Source organism: Danio aesculapii, chromosome 16 (genome assembly GCF_903798145.1).
Source record: "Danio aesculapii chromosome 16, fDanAes4.1, whole genome shotgun sequence".
Classification (NCBI taxonomy): Eukaryota; Metazoa; Chordata; class Actinopteri; order Cypriniformes; family Danionidae; genus Danio; species Danio aesculapii.
Genome location: NC_079450.1, coordinates 24,867,730 through 24,885,229, shown reverse-complemented (window position 1 = coordinate 24,885,229; position 17,500 = coordinate 24,867,730). Strand labels below are relative to the sequence as shown.

General features: G+C 34.6%; 1 protein-coding gene across 1 annotated transcript in view; it reads right to left on the bottom strand.

Moving 5' to 3' along the window:
• The window catches only part of tg (thyroglobulin), a 70,558-nt gene that overhangs the window by 36,070 nt on the left and 16,988 nt on the right, over positions 1-17,500 (bottom strand). Inside the window, exons 10-26 of the mRNA XM_056475831.1 lie at positions 16,263-16,859; positions 15,925-16,158; positions 14,575-14,712; positions 12,889-12,966; positions 12,666-12,766; positions 12,440-12,560; positions 10,453-10,656; positions 10,171-10,374; positions 9,922-10,067; positions 8,188-8,344; positions 7,874-8,038; positions 7,386-7,535; positions 6,658-6,822; positions 5,828-5,950; positions 5,610-5,725; positions 2,693-2,798; positions 2,036-2,233 (exon numbers count right to left, since the gene is read on the bottom strand). Coding sequence (XP_056331806.1) covers positions 2,036-2,233; positions 2,693-2,798; positions 5,610-5,725; positions 5,828-5,950; positions 6,658-6,822; positions 7,386-7,535; positions 7,874-8,038; positions 8,188-8,344; positions 9,922-10,067; positions 10,171-10,374; positions 10,453-10,656; positions 12,440-12,560; positions 12,666-12,766; positions 12,889-12,966; positions 14,575-14,712; positions 15,925-16,158; positions 16,263-16,859 — 3,003 coding nt within the window. The remainder of the gene's footprint in view (positions 1-2,035; positions 2,234-2,692; positions 2,799-5,609; positions 5,726-5,827; positions 5,951-6,657; positions 6,823-7,385; positions 7,536-7,873; positions 8,039-8,187; positions 8,345-9,921; positions 10,068-10,170; positions 10,375-10,452; positions 10,657-12,439; positions 12,561-12,665; positions 12,767-12,888; positions 12,967-14,574; positions 14,713-15,924; positions 16,159-16,262; positions 16,860-17,500) is intronic.

Genomic DNA, 17,500 nt, shown 5'->3' with positions numbered 1-17,500 from the left:
TGAAATATGGGAGACTCCCAGGAAAAGCGAGAGTGTTAGCAGGTATGATCTAAAGTGAGGACCAGGCCCGGATTAACCAATGGGCATTATGGGCACAGGCCCAGGGGCATGTGCACACTTGGTGCCCCTGCGAGGGGAGAAAAAGAAATGCAAGTTTGTAGAAGTTATACATTAAAAATAGCCTTAAATATAAATTTTTAGTACTGCTTAAGTGAACTTAAGTATATTAAAATACATAAATTTTCACTAGTTGTGTTAGCATTTTTATTTCAAAGTGTGCTTTAAATGCTTATAAAATAAGTTAAATCTTTGTAGACTTAAAATATTTGTACTGCATTTCATTTATTTAAAAAAATGCGGGCAAAACATTATAGATTAATTTTTATTTAAAAAATATTATATTAACTTATTTTCTAATTCAACTATAGGGGTGCGGCTAGGTAGGGGGCCTACAGGACATTGTGCCCAGGGGCCTCTGAATTCATAATCCGGGCCTGGTGAGGACTATTTATGCTTTCTATGCAAAGGACTCAAGCACATACAATGCTAATGTTAATGTCATGTACTTGTTGTCGTTGGGGTGTTGTTTTGAATTTTTTCAGCTTTAAGTATTTATAGCACTACAAGTTGCGATAATTGTCGTAGTCCTTCCTTTTGCTATTTTAATCACATAACTTATGTTACTTACACTGTCAGAGTTCCTACACACAAACAACAACAAAAAAAAGTTTCTTCTAAGCTTTTTAGCTGTGCCTTTACTGAATGAGCACTGTGCTACGTCCGACAGATCGAACTACTATGTTTTTCTCTTCTTTTTAATTCTTTTATAACACATTTTATCAGCTTTTATTTTATTTTTATTTTTACCATTTCTATTATTTGTTTTTATTTCTCTTATACTTGTTTCTTTTATTCCTGTTTATGTAAAGCACTTTGAATTGCCACTGTGTATGAAATGTGCTATATAAATAAACTTGCCTAGCCTTGCCTTGTGTGATAGTTAAGGGGTTATTTAGCACTGCAAAGTGTTTTGATGGCTTCTAGTCTAGGATTTATAACAGTCCTTACTTTAGATTAGGTCACAAAACTGGATGAAGGTGAGTTAATGAAGCATTTATTAACATGCATATTAACTATTAGTATATGCCTGAATAATAATATATGAACGTTGATTTGAATAGTTCATTGATCATTCACAAACTCATTCTGAATGATCTTAAAAACCCACAACTACTTTTAAATACAAATGATTTGTAAATAATGGGATAATTTAGTCATGAAAAATGTATTAGTAACAAAGTATGAAAGAACAATTATTAAGCACATTTTAAATTAAAGTCAAGAATAGAGCATTTGCAGCTGCAGTTATAAACTGTTTACTAATGTCTAATAATGTAGAGTTAATGTCTAACAAACAATCAATTCATTATTTGCTAATGCTTAATAGACGATTCATAGCGTGCAGTTATTGTAAAGAGTTACCAAAATAAGAAATAAGAACCTATGGCAGCTTTAATATAAAATAGTTTGGTATATTTTTGATAAATCTTTGGCCCACAGCTATCAATGATATTTGGGTTTTGGCCTTTCATACAAAAAAAGTTTGGGCACCCCTGTGCTAGTCAATTCATTTACTAACATTAATTATGAACAATGTTTGTACAGCATTCATTATCAGTTCAACACTTACCAATGCATTATAACATCCAAATTCATGCTTGTTAACATTAGTTAATGCACCGTCAGTTAACATGAACTAACAATGAACAACTGTATTTTCATTAACTAACGTCAACTAACATGAACAAATACTGTAATAAATGTGTTGTTCATTGCTTATTCAAGTTAGCCAATGCATTAACTAACATTAACTAACACAATCTTATTGTAAAGTGTTACCAAAACCTTGATTTATAAAGTATGTTAAATTAAGACAGGTCACTACAGGCCTCCATCGATTACAATAAGCAGAACACTTCTTGGTTTTAGAGTGGTGGAATCTACATTATATCTGAGACTTATATCTGACTCTGACCTTCGTTGAGGACATTCTGGTTGAGGATGAATCCATCACAGCAGGTCTCGCGACTGCAAGAGTCGGCGCAGAAGCGATGGACGTCAGCCAGAGCAGATCCACGAGCATCAAACACAAGCGTGCGATACACTCCAGAACCAGCCTTGCGGAAACTTAGCCTCTCAAATCTCTTCAGGCCCGCTGTGCTGAATTCATGACCTTTTGTCAGAGGATGAAGGGTGGAGAGTAAAAGAGAAAGAAAGAAGCAGAGATGTTCTTTAAGCCATGGCCAAGAAACACAAGTGCATCTGAATGCTTTCAGGGTCGCCAAAAATAACCAAAAACTGAGAGCCTCAAAGTATCCAGTCATTTGTTTCACAGGGAAAAATATTTATCTCTTAACAGAACAAGTCTGAGGAATGTTTTTATGACAATTTGCTTTATTCTTGTGTCCACAGATGACTAGACCACTTCGTTAATATCATTACTCAAAACCGCCACTTAATCTTTGAGGTCATAGCTCAATTCTGATACTTATCATAGATTTTATTTCATTAAAACACACTCTTTGTTTTCTTATAATATTCATTCTCCTCTCGAATGCATTCAAACTATACACCACATATTGTGCATCTCCACATTTAACTGCAATGTGTAACTAATAGCTGATGATCTTACCTTTCTTTCTCAGCACTGTGAGATCAGGTTCATCTCCTTTTATTTTCAGAACACAGATGAGAGTCTGGAACGTCTCAGCGCCGTCATTTCCTAGAAATCCTTTGCTCTGCAAGGCCAAACAAACCACAAGTCTTTTTTCTCTTTTGGCAATAATTATGTCACTTTTGGGAAAGAAGGTGCGAGTGCCATCAAGTCACACCAAAAACACCCAATGCCAGATATAACACTGGAAATAACATTTAAATAGGATTTATGTATTATTTCTTGAATAAAAATGTGATGTATGTTATATTTTTTAGCTTATGTAAGGGACTATTATGATTCATGTTGAAGAGATTATAAAAGCAGGTACTTTTTTTTGGCAACATGATAAAGTGAAGGTATACAGTAGCTAATGGAGAAAGTGTGTAGTACAATACATTACAGCTCTAATTTTAATTATTAACAAACATGAATTTAATTGATTAAAGGTGACTATTTATGTTACATAAGATGTATATTTCAAAATAATATAATTCTAAAAATATATCATTTCTATACACTACCAGTCAAAATGTTTTAAAATAAGTTTCTCCTGCTCACCAGGGCTTTATTTACTTATTTATTCAAAAATACAGTACAAATTGTAAAATGTTATTGACCAAAAAATTTACTGTTTAGGGCGTTACAATGGTGCAGTGGGTAGCACAATCGCCTCACAGCAAGAAGGTCACTGGTACGAGCCTCGTCTGGGTCAGTTAGCATTTCTGTGTGGAGTTTGCATGTTCTCCCTGTGTTCACGTGGGTTTCCTCCGGGTGCTCCGGTTTCCACCACAAGTCCAAAGACATGCGCTATAGGTGAATTGGGTAGGCTAAATTGTCGGTAGTGTATGTGTGTGAATGGGAGTGTTTTGGTGTTTCCCAGTGATGGGTTGCGGCTGGAAGGGCATTCGCTGTGTAAAACAAATTGGCGGTTCGTTCCATAAGTTGGCGGTTCGTTCCGCTGTGGCGACCCCAGATTAATAAAGGGACTAAGCCGAAAAGAAAATAAATGAATGAAAAAAAATAACTGTTCAAAAGTAGTTTATAATTTAATAATTAATTCCAGTGATTTTAATGATGAATTTTCAGCTTCATTACTCCAGTCTTCAGTCACATGATCCTTTAGAAATCACTCTAATATTAATTATTATTATTAATGGTAATAGTAATAAAAAAATAATGACTGGAGCAATAATTTCATTTGAAACTACATAAATAATATATAAATAATTCATAAATTCTTTAACAATTAATTTTTTTTTATATTTGATAAATTATTGATTTTAAATTACTAATTAAAAAAAACTGACCCCAAACCTTTGTCCGGTAGTGTATATAATATAACTAATATAAATAAAAATAACAACAAACAATTAGAGTTTTTTAAAACATCTGCTTTGCCAGCACAGGAATGATTTATTTAAAATATATTACACTATTATTTCACAGTAAAAGTCAAAGTGATTTCAGGCTTCTATCTTAGAATTAACCCTTTGACTGCCATTCTCCCAAATGGTTGACCATGTTTTTACTGTTTTAAATGGTGACTGTTAAAATCATTAAAAAACAAACAAACAAACAAATAAACAAATAAACAAACAAACAAACAAACTCCTGTTGCTCTACTACAGTTGATTTTACACTTGAAAAAAAAAAACAAGAACATGTTAAATGAGAATCTGAAATATTTTATGGCATACTTAAAAAAAAAAAAGGGGGATTTTGTTTTCAAAAATGTTTTATTTTGACTATTTTTTCTAAATAAATTGGTCTCACACTTCATATTTTCTGATTTTTCATAGTATATGTATTAAGCCCAGTACATTTGTTAGAGGTTGATATTTTAGAAATTATGGGATGTTAAAAAAACGCATTGAGTGTGTTAACTAGCCACATTGGGAGGTAAGAAATACAATCCAAACCTTTTTTTCTTGGTGGGGTGGTTAAATGGATATATCTTGCTTTTTGTCGCAAAAAAGAAGCTTGTTTCTGCAACTTTTATGTCTGTATTGGACTATGGCGATGTTATTTATATGCAAGCATCTTCTCAGAGTTTGTATGCTTAAGACACTGTTTACCATGGTGCACTGAAGTTTATAACAAATTTTAAATCCCTCACTCATCACTGTGTGTTATACACTCGGGTAGGATGGGCTGCTTTATCCAGTCGTAGACTCATGCACTGGCATATCTTTGATTATTAATCTATTCTGGGTTTCCTCCCCTCATATATCCAAACTTACATTTGTAAAAAACCTCTCTCTCACTGTAGCCTTCAGTGTCAGGAAGTTTATTTACTGTCAGTAGCAGTGGTGTGTACTGAAATGGGAAAAAAGGCTTTTAACTATGCAGCACCTTTTGCATGATACAACCTCCAAACAAAATTGCATTTTTAAGAGTTGGTTTCACTACATTTTAAAAAAGATTTTAAGTGATTTGGAGGTTGAAACATTGGCCTGTAGATGTTCTGAATAGTTTTTACCTGTCATTGTATGTGTTTCATGGATGAATGATGTTACCTGTCATTTGATTTGTTTGTTTGTTAAAACCATGTGAACTGTATACTGTCTAATCTTGGCCAGGACACACTTCTAAAAGAGATTTCTTAATCTCAATGTGCTTTTCCTGGTAAAATAAAGGTTATAATAATAATAATAATAATAATAATAATAATAATAATAATAATTAAAAACTTGCTTAAAGAAATGCAAAAACATTTTGGACAACCTGCATATTAAAATCATCTTACAGAGCCTATTTACCCTTTTTGTGGTTTTTGAGAAGATTTGTAAAGTGCTTTGTGTGTTAAGAATTAATTATTATTATTATTATTAAAGACATACAAACATGCTTCCACAGGATGCAATATTAAATTCACACATGGGAATGCACGTACTGGTTCAGAGGTCCTGCATTCAACATTATCTGCACTTGTGCTGTACATCACACAGTGAGTTTTCTCTTCATCACTGAAAACAGCCACATACTGGCAGGAATCTTCCTGGGCACAATCTAACAAAGATCAGGGAGGTGATCAATATTAGTCATGAAGAAAATACATCTGATTCATTCAAGCACAGGTGCACAGCTGCAATATTAAGGAGTGCATCTCACCAAGCACACATTTCCTGAGCTGTGTTTCCTTTGGCTGACTTGAGGAATCAGAGCTCAGTGTGTCAGCACTCTCTGAGTTCAGCAGCAGGGAGGACGAGGAAACCACCTCAAACTTTTCCATTACTGCAAACACACAAAGAATGCAATATTTTTTTTTTTTTTTACATTTTCAACGGCTTTTAATATTCCAGTTGACATGCATTTCAAGGCAAATTTCATTCCATTCATTCATTCATTCATTCATTCATTCATTCTATTTGATTCCATTTTCATCGTCAATTTCAGCCAATTGTAATCATTTTTGGGTCAAGAATTTCCAAAACCAGCACAGAGCCTCGAGGATCGCAGAAAGCCTGGATTGACCTCCCCCAGATTAATAGCGATGCATTATTAACATCTCAGAATTGATACGGCAAAAAATTATTTCACCTACACTAGGGATGTTTCGATCAGGATTGTTGCAGCCGATACACAGTACTGATTCCTTGTCATGGTGATCGGCTGATACAGAGTATCGATTATAATGCTTCAAGCTTCATAATGCATTAAGCACATTTTCCCTCCAAGTATAAACCTTAAGAGTAGATCTCGCCATACCTAAGCTTGTAAACTCCTAAACAAACATCTGTGATTGGTTCATGAGATCGGCCAGATTGGCGAGTACCGATCGAGTCATGAAATGTGATTATCGGCATATCGTTCGGAGCATCCCTAGCCTACACATAACTACTTTCAGCTACACTACTTTAAAAACACCCAAACTACTGCCACACTGTTTAAAAAATATATAAGCTTTTATATTTGTTTGCAACAACGAAGGTGGAAGATACCTTTACATTCTTCAACAGTCAATGGACCATCAGATGACGTCCAAGTAAGTTCCTCCCCTTGAGCAGAAATACACCTCCAATTGCCAGACACAGGGTCCTTCTGTGCTGATAGGAAGTCTCCTTTTGTTGTACAACTCAGTTTACTCTTTTTGCACTCAGTAAGGCCTAAAAAAGGACAAAAAAAATGTTTAACCTTTTAAGGCCCAAGGTGTTTTGTGCATGCATTTTTTATTTCTCTTTGCTATTTGGGCATATTGGAACCTAATTAGAATAAAAATCTTTTGATGTGATGTACTTTTAGAGAAAAATTATGTCCATGTATGTGGACTCGAGATCCGAACTTACATAAAACACTTTTTCCTGAATTAGTTTAATGCATATTTAACATTGAAATTTTTTTGGAACTTGCTTTGACCATCATAGAGTAGAAATTCCCATTTTGGACAGTTAAAAATAGGGTTTGGGACATTTCATGCTGCAAAACAGTAGCAGGATGAAACTGTATGTCTGTAACAAAATATAAAACATTCAAAGTATTTTAATTAGCCACCTAGGAGCTAAAATGTGCTGTCCACGTATGAAGACAACCAAGCCCTAGGAGGTTAAACACTGAAAAATGGGTGTTAAAAAAAATTATTCTCAAACGAATCACTCCTGTACCTCTGAAAGCTGTGATTTACATTTTGACAGTTGCCATGTATAACTAGTTAAATCTGGCCTTTACTCACAATGAGAAGCACTGAAGGCTCCCTGGGCCACAGTGGAGGTTCCCAAAGGACAGGGAGAGCAAAAGACCTGCCCTTCTTCCTCTTGAAAACTATCACGTGGACACGGAGTACACACACCACCACTGAAAAAAGACCCAGCTGGACACAACACTGTGTGTGAGAGAAAATCAAAACACAAACACTAAAGCAAGACTTAGGATTGTGCCAAGTGAAAAAGAGAAGACAATATTTGAAATACAGAAAAGATATTACAGATATTAAAAATATTACATGCAGTTTGAAACATTTCTATATCCTTCACAAACACATTTCTACATTTTTTGCATGCCACGTTTTTATTTTTTGCACAAGCCAGTAGGGTAAAATATGCATCGGTTAAAGAAAACTTTATAGGTGCATATTCGGAAACACCAGTAAAGCTATTTTCCTTTATGGTGTACAGGCCAGTCTGTCATTAAGATGGCCGAGTGGTACAGAAGCCAACCTACCACACCCAGTGGATTGTGGGAGCTGCTTATAGCCTGCCATACAGCTAAATGAAGGAGGACTGGAGAGAGCGAGAGAACGGTCGGAGAGAAAGATGGACTGGTATGACCCACTTTGGATTAATTTCTTCAAACCATTTAACAACCTCTCCTCGCTAAGAGCTGTATCTGAAAATACAATAATAATGCATTCATATGTTAAGAAAGCACATATTAGGGATATTGTGCAATGTTTTAGTATTATTATTATAGTAGATATAATTTATATTACATGTATAGAAAACTGACTAGACCAGGGACATTAAGGAAGCTCTAACCAATGTCATGGAGATCAGGGAGAGAAGCCAATGGAAGGTCAGACAGGCGGGCCATTAAGGTGATGCGTGCAGTCACTTCCTTGTCATTCGAACACTCAAGAGACACAGACGACTCTTCACAGACTGAAATAGAGCTGGTCTGTCCTGAGGAGGTCAGCTAACAAACATGAAGACATATAAGTATGCACTAAACAACATGCACTGATTCAACATTTTAAGACATTCAAACTTAGACAGAAAGCGATATAAAGAAAAGTGTTTTCTGAATGATTTTTTATTGAATTCATATGCGAGTTGTATTAGTAGACTTTATAGAGCAGCACATGTTTTGTGATACTATGACACCTACATATTAAATATGGTTTGTGTGAATAATAACACTCGCACATTATAGTGTTATTTACTAAAAGTGCACTAGGTGGGAAAATTACAATACTACATTACAAAAGAGGTTTTCAAAATGAGGTCTACTAAAGAAACGATGTGAGAAAAATCTGAGATTCAATTCTCTTATACCCTTTTATGACACAAAGCTTTTATGAGTAAAAGGAAAACACTGAAATAATCATTTATATTTAATAACTTTTAAAAAATTCAGTAGGGAAATTACATTCTCCAAAAATTGGGATTTTTTGGGGGCTGTCAATGTAAATAAATAAGTATTATTAGAGTGATAATAATCCTTATACTAATAAACCTTAACAAATGCAATGTTTAAATATTTTAATATTAATTTCACATAAAAAAATGGGTAAATACACTGATACAGTATCAACTAAATATATATATATATATAAATAAATAAACAAAATGTAATGTAAAGTGTATTTATATGTCGCATTTATCATGTATAACCATACACCCCAAGTGCCTCACAATCATGAATCATGGAAAAAATATACTTTTTTTTCTATATTACATTAAGTAATGAGTAATGTAACACATTACTTTAACAAATTAAAAAATATTTCTTTTAATTAAAAATGTAATGTGTTACATTTTAGTTCAATAGCTTTAACAAAATAAATTGCTAAATCAAATTTAACATAGTCACGTTGAATTACAGAAACTAAGATGGCAGAGCCTTAGATTTCTGCGATGAAATTTTCTTATTATTTTGAATGCAATGGACAGTGATTTTACTTCACAAACACATTGCTTTAAACTTTCATTAATCTGTATATACAGCATTTAAAGCTCAGGGGTCATGGAGTTCTCAGAAGACAACATTATTCTAAATTATTATGTTTGTTATGTTCTTTTAAAGGTAAGGCAAGGTGTAGGTTATAATGTGCATTGTTAATTGCAGAGCACATCTATAAAAAAGAAGAAGAAACCCTCCAAGTTCTGAAGAAGGTCAAGCCTCATGCCCGGTGAGAAAAAGCAACGCAAAAGTGACTCAAAGTAACTTAACGCATTGCTTAGCATAAAAGTAACTAAGTAATGCAACTAGTTACTTTTTTTGGGTAACTCATTATTGTAATGTAATGACTTTCAAAAGTAACTTTCGCCAACAATGTATGTATGTATGTATGTACATTCACACAGGAAGACAGAGAGATTAGATTTTAGACTTTAGATTTTAGATTATAAAAAGTCTTTAGAATTAGTAGAATACCAAAATAAAAGTCCTTATAATACCATGTTTTTATTATTTTCGTGGTTTATAAAACTTTTTTTTAAATTTCTTCATGGAAAAAATATATATCTTGCAGTAGACTGCTTATATTGTACCTGTAGGCTGCAGAGGCCTGTAGCTCTCATGTCTCTCAGCAAAGCAGCCTGTAGATCAACACTCTGAGTGCTGCAACTCTGTTGACCCTCATTCAGAGACAGCTGGAGCTGCACGCTCACCTGCACTGTCTGCAATACCTGAGGCTCTGATAGACATCACAGAAACACAGATGCTTAGTTTCTAGAGCAAAAGGAAACCCCCAATAGTGTTATAACAGGTAAATAGGACAGTGTGTGTGTGGCCTTTACTTTGGCAGGCATAAGAAAGCGGAGCATCATCAAGCCAGTTTTTCGCCTGGGGATCACAGAGGAAGCTGGCGACAGGAAGGGTGTTGACAAAACTTTGGTCACAGTACAGCTCACAGCGCTGCATCTGCTGACCCGGAACATTTGTAGAGCTACAGAGTACGGCACCATGGGAAATATCTCCATATGGAAGAGGGCACTGAGGAACTGAAAATAAACAAAACTGTTGGCACATACATGTGCCAAAACTGTAAAGAAATGTAAAGTGTGTTCTAATCAACTTACTGTTGCAGGCTGGGGTTTGTCCTGTGTTGCGGGGTGATCGTGTCATTGGAAGCTCCTTTCCACTATCAGAAACACACCAACAATCTAACAGGTCACACTGCAGGGGTGAAAAGCGCTGACCGTTCTGCACACATTCCGGTTCATACCCGAGACCGATTTCTCTTTGCAGTGCCAGAGTTTTCTGTAGAGAACACCAGCCTGGACCTACAGCACACAACATAAGACATGAACTTGTTGAATATATGTTCCTTCATGGATGCATTTTTTCAATGCCTTGCTTCCAGACAACGTAGTGGATGCTAGTTCTGGATTAACATTTCTATCAGATGTTAAGGTAGGATTTGTTTTTGAGTTTTGGCAAAGATTTTCAGCCTTGTGGTTGTGACTCAATGATCAGATGTAAAGGGTTGTATTTCTATGAACTAAATATTTCTTGTTATCATTTGTAAGCAGTCATTTATATCTATATATAAATGTACAGGTTTTATTTGCATAAAGTGCCAAAAATGACTAAGCCAAAAAGAAAATGAATGATTGAATGAATGATGTAGAGCAGTGGTCCTCAAACTGTGGTACCTGTACCCCTAGTGGTACGTGGGCTTTCTTGTAGTGGTACGCGGAGGAATCAAATACATCATATGTTCATGCTCCATATATTTCAAAAATTATCAAAAATGATTTATATATCAATGTGATATGGCCTATATACATATAGCCTATATTTATGAGGTCCAAGCAACGTCTCTAGGTTTTGATGAATAGGCTACTATCTGTTAATCGTTTACATTTATTTCCAGGAGTTTTTTTTTTACTTTTTAAGAACAGTAGCCTACCATTTTTTACTTTTTAAAAACACATTTCAATTGAAACGTTGACGTTTTATTTTATTTGTTTGTTTTTTTACATATAAGCACAGTCCAGTGTTAATGTTCAAAGTACTGTATAATGTTTAAAGTGGCTGATAATAATAAATATTCTTAATAATATGAATTAATCTGCCACGTTTTTGAACTGTACAGTTTACTGGGACTACTACGCTACAGCACTTCATTACTGCTCATTATGGTGACCTTTTTTTTTTCCTGAGGTGGTACTTGGTGAAAAAAGTTTGAGATCCACTGATGTAGAAGGTAATGCATTAAGAAGGAAGTAGGGCTACACATTATATTGTCTTAGGAACAATTTGGTAATGTACATATCTGAAATGTAGAGTCAGGATTATGGTTGACTAGGCTCCACAATTCAGATCATGTCAATTGTAGATTAACTTTAACCATAACAGAGTAAAAGTTTTTCTTTTTCATGTGTGACCGGTTGAGCAAGCTTGTCGCTTTAACAAAAAACTTATTTGAAAAAAAAAAAAAAAAAAAAAGAAGTATTTATTTATATGATGAGGGCCAAAAATTGTTATATTACATTTAATTATTCAATTTATTTACCTAAAAGCTATTATACTCCCCAGACAACCATAAAGAACTGTCTACTTTATTTGTATCTTTGCTTTTTTGTATTTGTGAGTCCTTATATTTTATGCAGATGCTACAAAATCATCACAATCAATCTAAAATGATAAATTCTTTCCAATTAGAGTAGATACATTGCTATAACACAGAAAAACTAAATATTGCAATGTCAGTTTTCGTTACAATATTATACAGCCCTTGAAGGGCCTCTGAGAAATCCACACACAAGAAGTCACAGAAGCATTTGAATGGATGTTAATGACAGATGGAAACAGGCTGCCAGATAGAGTGGAATGGAATTGTGGAAAATGATTTTCCAACTTCGATGTTCAATGCAAAGCAGAAATGCTGCTCATGCCATGGAACCCAATTCCTATTACGCTCCTGTTTTCCTTTGTTTTTCAGTAGGATTAGGTTTGTGATCGTCTTTTAGAAAATTTGTTACAAGACCAAAAAAATGTTAATGATTTAAGGTGATGTTGTATGAAATCACATTTTACATATGGATGAAAAAAAGGATTTACATTGCAGTTCTCCAGAGGAATTAGTGTTGGCTGGTTGAATGACTCGTCCAGTTATTGGACTCACACATAACCCCTGCAAATTGCCAGAACTGGGTTTCTGGAGTACTGAAAACTCACCATCCTACAAACACATGCACACATATGATAAGAGAGATGTTTTTATTGAAATCCACACCAACAATGATGCATATCTACAATGAAAAGCAGTCAAAAAATGAATCCTTACCTCTTCACATGACGGGCTGTATGTGTAAGTGACATTTGAGCTTGTTTGTCTCCAGTCAGAGAGCAAAGAGTGACTTTGGAGCCTCTGGCATGAAGTTTGGCCTGGGAGACAAATTGTTACAAATCAGATTACAGACAAATTTACAGTTCAAAAGTTACAATGCCAAATCCCAGATCTCCTCAAACTACTTCATTACTAAGCAAAGATGAGATTGGATTCTCACACATCTGAGCTGGTGAGGAACGGGACGTCAGAGAGTCAGCGATGTATTGACCCTCTTCATCAACACACCAACAGTGACCTTTTCAGACAAAGCAAAAACACGTAGGTGATGTGCACATACACTTTGTATTAATGTTTGCTCTGTAAGTATACTTTTGTTAAAAAAAAATGTTTGCTATAGAAAGAAAATCCAAATATACCTATGCATAGCTGAATAATAAGGTTTCGGTACATGGAAATGACATACAGTGATTCTATTTATACTCATGAGTGTAAAATACTGGTGGAAAAACAGCCCAATCAGAACAAAAAAATGAACCCTAATAGACATGGGATCATTAATATGCACTCCCCAGGCTGCATTTGACTGGCTTATAAATGTATTCAGCACCAAAGAAGCATAAGGTATGTTTAAATGTATTATTTTAACATGTAAATTGTGAAATTTGCATGTTTGTAATGAGGCAATAGACACATGTGTAACCCAGCATGATACAACAGTTGTAGCTAGGCCTGTTACGATATGTATTTTTTGTTGTATGATAATTTGCAACCAAAAAAAAATTGCGATAAACAATATTATTGTCATTTTAAGACCATTTTATGGCACTTGTTATATCAGTGGTGGATTTAGGCATGGGCCATATGGGCGATCACCCATGGCGGCATCTTGCTGGGGGCGGCAAAGGAGATGGTGCAAAAAAAAAAAAACGTCCCCTAGTGAAAGCATTGAGATACGATTTACTTTACGCAAGTGTATTAATTTAGAGTGGTAATCCCAGAAAGACAATAGGTGCCATTCACATTCTGCGTCTTTTGCATGCGCAAGTTTGTTATTCTCTATGTGCAACTGTAACAATTCTGGTGAAAGCAAACTGACACATGCACGCAAAAAAACGTTCCCGTGCGCCTCACGATAAAATATGCGCCGTTCATGCCGTGAAACCAGAGTAAACCAGAGATTTGTGCAGAGGTGTGGGCATGCAGTGAGTTTTGCAAGTAGACAAAACTAAAGTTTATGTAATATGATGATAACTTTCACTAAGCATGGCTATGAAGCAAAAAGGAGAGATAAAAAGTCAGGGGGCTATAGACTTCACAACATTAATTCCCAGCCATGAGTCGGGTCTAAGACAACAGAAAATTCTATAAAACATTTTGAATTATTTTTTTGTATTCTAAAGAATTGTAATAATATTCATGCAAAAGATTTAAGTGATCTTGGCATATCACTCCAGTTGTTACATTGTTTTCCAGTAACATTAAGCATTGATTTCTGTTATTTATTTAGAATAATAATCGTATAATAATATTCATATTAATTGTATTTATTTATAATAAGTTCACCCAGGGTGCCATTTAAACTAGAACCGCCATTGCGTTATATAATGCCAGAATGACAATATAAGAGCATCATGATGCAAGTACACTTTTCCAAGGAATAAAATATAAAACTGATAATATTTTATTCTTAAGAATATTTAAATTAACTATAGTCATTTTAACATTGTAATAACTGTCCACTGCAATCAGAATTTATGTATGTATGGGCGATATACATTGCATCACCAAAAATGATTGAGGTCATGTCCATGCGTTGTGATTATTTTGAGAGGCCTAGCTATAGAAGGCCAAAAGTGTCACTAATGAACTAATGCTCCAAAAAGATTATGGAAAATAGCCTCACCTGTGCTTTGGTAGCACTGATTAGGCAGCCACTGGCCATAAGCGTCACACTGTGGGATATAAGGCTGGTAACCCAACATTAAACTTTGTCTATCTCTGTCACTGGCCATCAGTCTGCTCTGCCAGTAGAAATGCAAGGCTGTCAAGAATAGAAAGCATGCTCAGTTTTAGGTTGGGAGCAATATTAAACTACACTAAAGATATCAAATGCATTCTCTACCGTTTTAACATTGTTTATAAAAGGAAAAATACACTAACAAAGTACATCAGGAAAAAAGTACAGTAGAGTCTAAATGTCTAAGTTTTTCTATTGCAAAATTAGCAACATTATAAAAAATATCGGCCTGTAAAACGTGTCACATTGTTAGTAGGACTAATTAGCTTATTAAAAAGTGAGAGAAATTGCTTGTACTTCTACTCTATAACATTAATGACATTTCAGCACTTTATTTTAAAGTCCTGTTTCACATACGCATTGTGGGTAATACCTACTGTAGGTACTAGCCATAAAACTACCAATGAACCTAACCAAACTAACGTTTTCAGTTTTTTGACAATGAAGCACCCCTTATTTTACAATGTTTACTAGATGTGTACCTACAGTGTACTTGCCTCATAAAACACTGGGTATATAGATAACTCAGTTTGAAGAGTTCAGATGCAAAAGTCTCTAAATGCTAGAAAAAAAAATCTGAAATTTTCTTCTATAACTAGTGTTTTTCCCAGGTTCCTGTGTGTAGGTTCAGTATTTTCACTTTTATGGCAAAGAATAAGTTCATTTCATTCCATTTAAATTGAAACAACTGAACAAAAACACAGGATGTTCAAAAAAATGCTAATGTTAGAAGAAAATTTGAGATGGCATTTAGAGGCTTTTGCATCTGATCACTTCAAATGTAGTTATCTTACAAAACTTAGTGTTTTATGAGGCAAATACATTGCAGGTACACATCAAGTAAACCTACTGTAAAATAAAGAGTGCTCAACATTGATTTATTGGCAAAAATACTTTAACACTTTATTTTGATGGTCCATTTGGGTATTAGTAGACTGTATGCTTAATATCTGTTGATACTGCTCCTTTAACAGACATATATATCTGACTATAAGAAACTTTGCCAGTACATGTCAACTTACACCAACTCTAACCCCAACCTAACAGTTTACTTATAATCTAATGAGAATTAGTTTGCATGTAGATGTAATGTACCTTAAATTCAACAAACAGACCATCAAGATAAAGTGTGACCTAAAGGTTTTTCAGATGTTGTCTCAAACGTTTGAACCCAATCACACTCTCTACTAAAGTTTAATCTAACAATTATGCTGACAAATAAAACAAAGACTGTACTGGAATGAGCTGCGAGTCTCAGCGCTGAGTTGGTGTTGCTCAGCAGAGTCTGAGTGACAGGGATCATTGAGGATCTCATCTGCTCCAGCTCCTCAGGGTTTAGATACACACTTTCAGCCAGCAGAAAACCATAACCCACAGGCACATGTGTGCTGTTTGAGGCAGAGATCAGCTCCTCGGCCTGCTTCAGGAACGCAGAGACCTGGCTTTGAACCACAGAGCAAGGACCTGGGCCTGAAAAGACACACAGATGAGATCTTATGAGAAGGGTTTAAACAGATTATAAAGAATGTGTCGTAGATATGATAGTAAATCCAGTACTATTATACATAACTTACATTTTGGGATTTGCCCTACAGGAGCTTTGCTACCTGCTAGCATGTCTCCTTCAGGATTGACGCACCAACACTGACGTAGATCAAAGCTCCCAAGAGGAACGCTGAAGTCAGAGAGCAGACCTGGATAAGCAGAATCATCTAATCTGATTAGTCGCCATAATGATAATGGGTTCAAGAAAACTGATGGTCCATAAACGGCTTCACTGTTCCCGTCTAACAGATCAGATGGAATATCAGAGAACTTCTGAAATCTTGCTAGGACAGGGAACACCCTGTGGTGCCCAATCTTGAACAATTCAGATACAAAGGCTCTGAATGATGCCATTGCTTCTGTGTTTCTTGCATATGTTTGAAGAATTCCAAGAAGTTCAGAAACAGGCAGGTCTTGTCCCATGTTTATGATCCGTACCCACTCACGGTAGAACTCAATAGCTTGTTCTGGAGGTCCATCACACTGGATTTGGTGCCAACTGCCGTCATAGGAGCATCGAGGGATGTATACTTCAGAAAGCTGGGTCACAAAAGGGGGATCAGAGAGAACGGAGCGGATTGTAGACTGGAATTGCTGGATTGCTGTGGCCTGGCAGCTGGTAGGACCTATGAAAGATCATCAGAAGATTTATTTGTATTATTTTTGTCACATTTAAACTTATTTTAATGTGTTAATATTCTTTAGGTTTTATTAAAGAGGACAAAATGTAAATAATAAAAATAAATAAATGTAATGTCACAACCTATTTTTATATTTCAGATCTGAGAAATAACCAATGACAATATGATGTGATTTATTGTAGAACAGAGCTTGTGTTGTTGGTAAACTGCATGGCTGATTTTACTATCAAGTCTCCATTTATTCTTAATAATACTTTGAATAACTTTTTATTAGTACTCTCAAATGATTAATAGCATCCAAAATAAAAGTCTGCATATTGCAATTTACATAAAATGTGTGTATACTTTAAGTATATATAAAGCATATATAAACAAACACCCATAGATAGAATAAAGATTATACTAAACAAATATTTGTACACACATTTTTTAACATATTCTCATATATATATATATATATATATATATATATATATATATATATATATATATATATATATATATATATATATATATATATATATATATATATATATATATATATATATATATATATACATACATACATACATACATACATACATACATACATACATACATACATACATACATACATAGTATATATG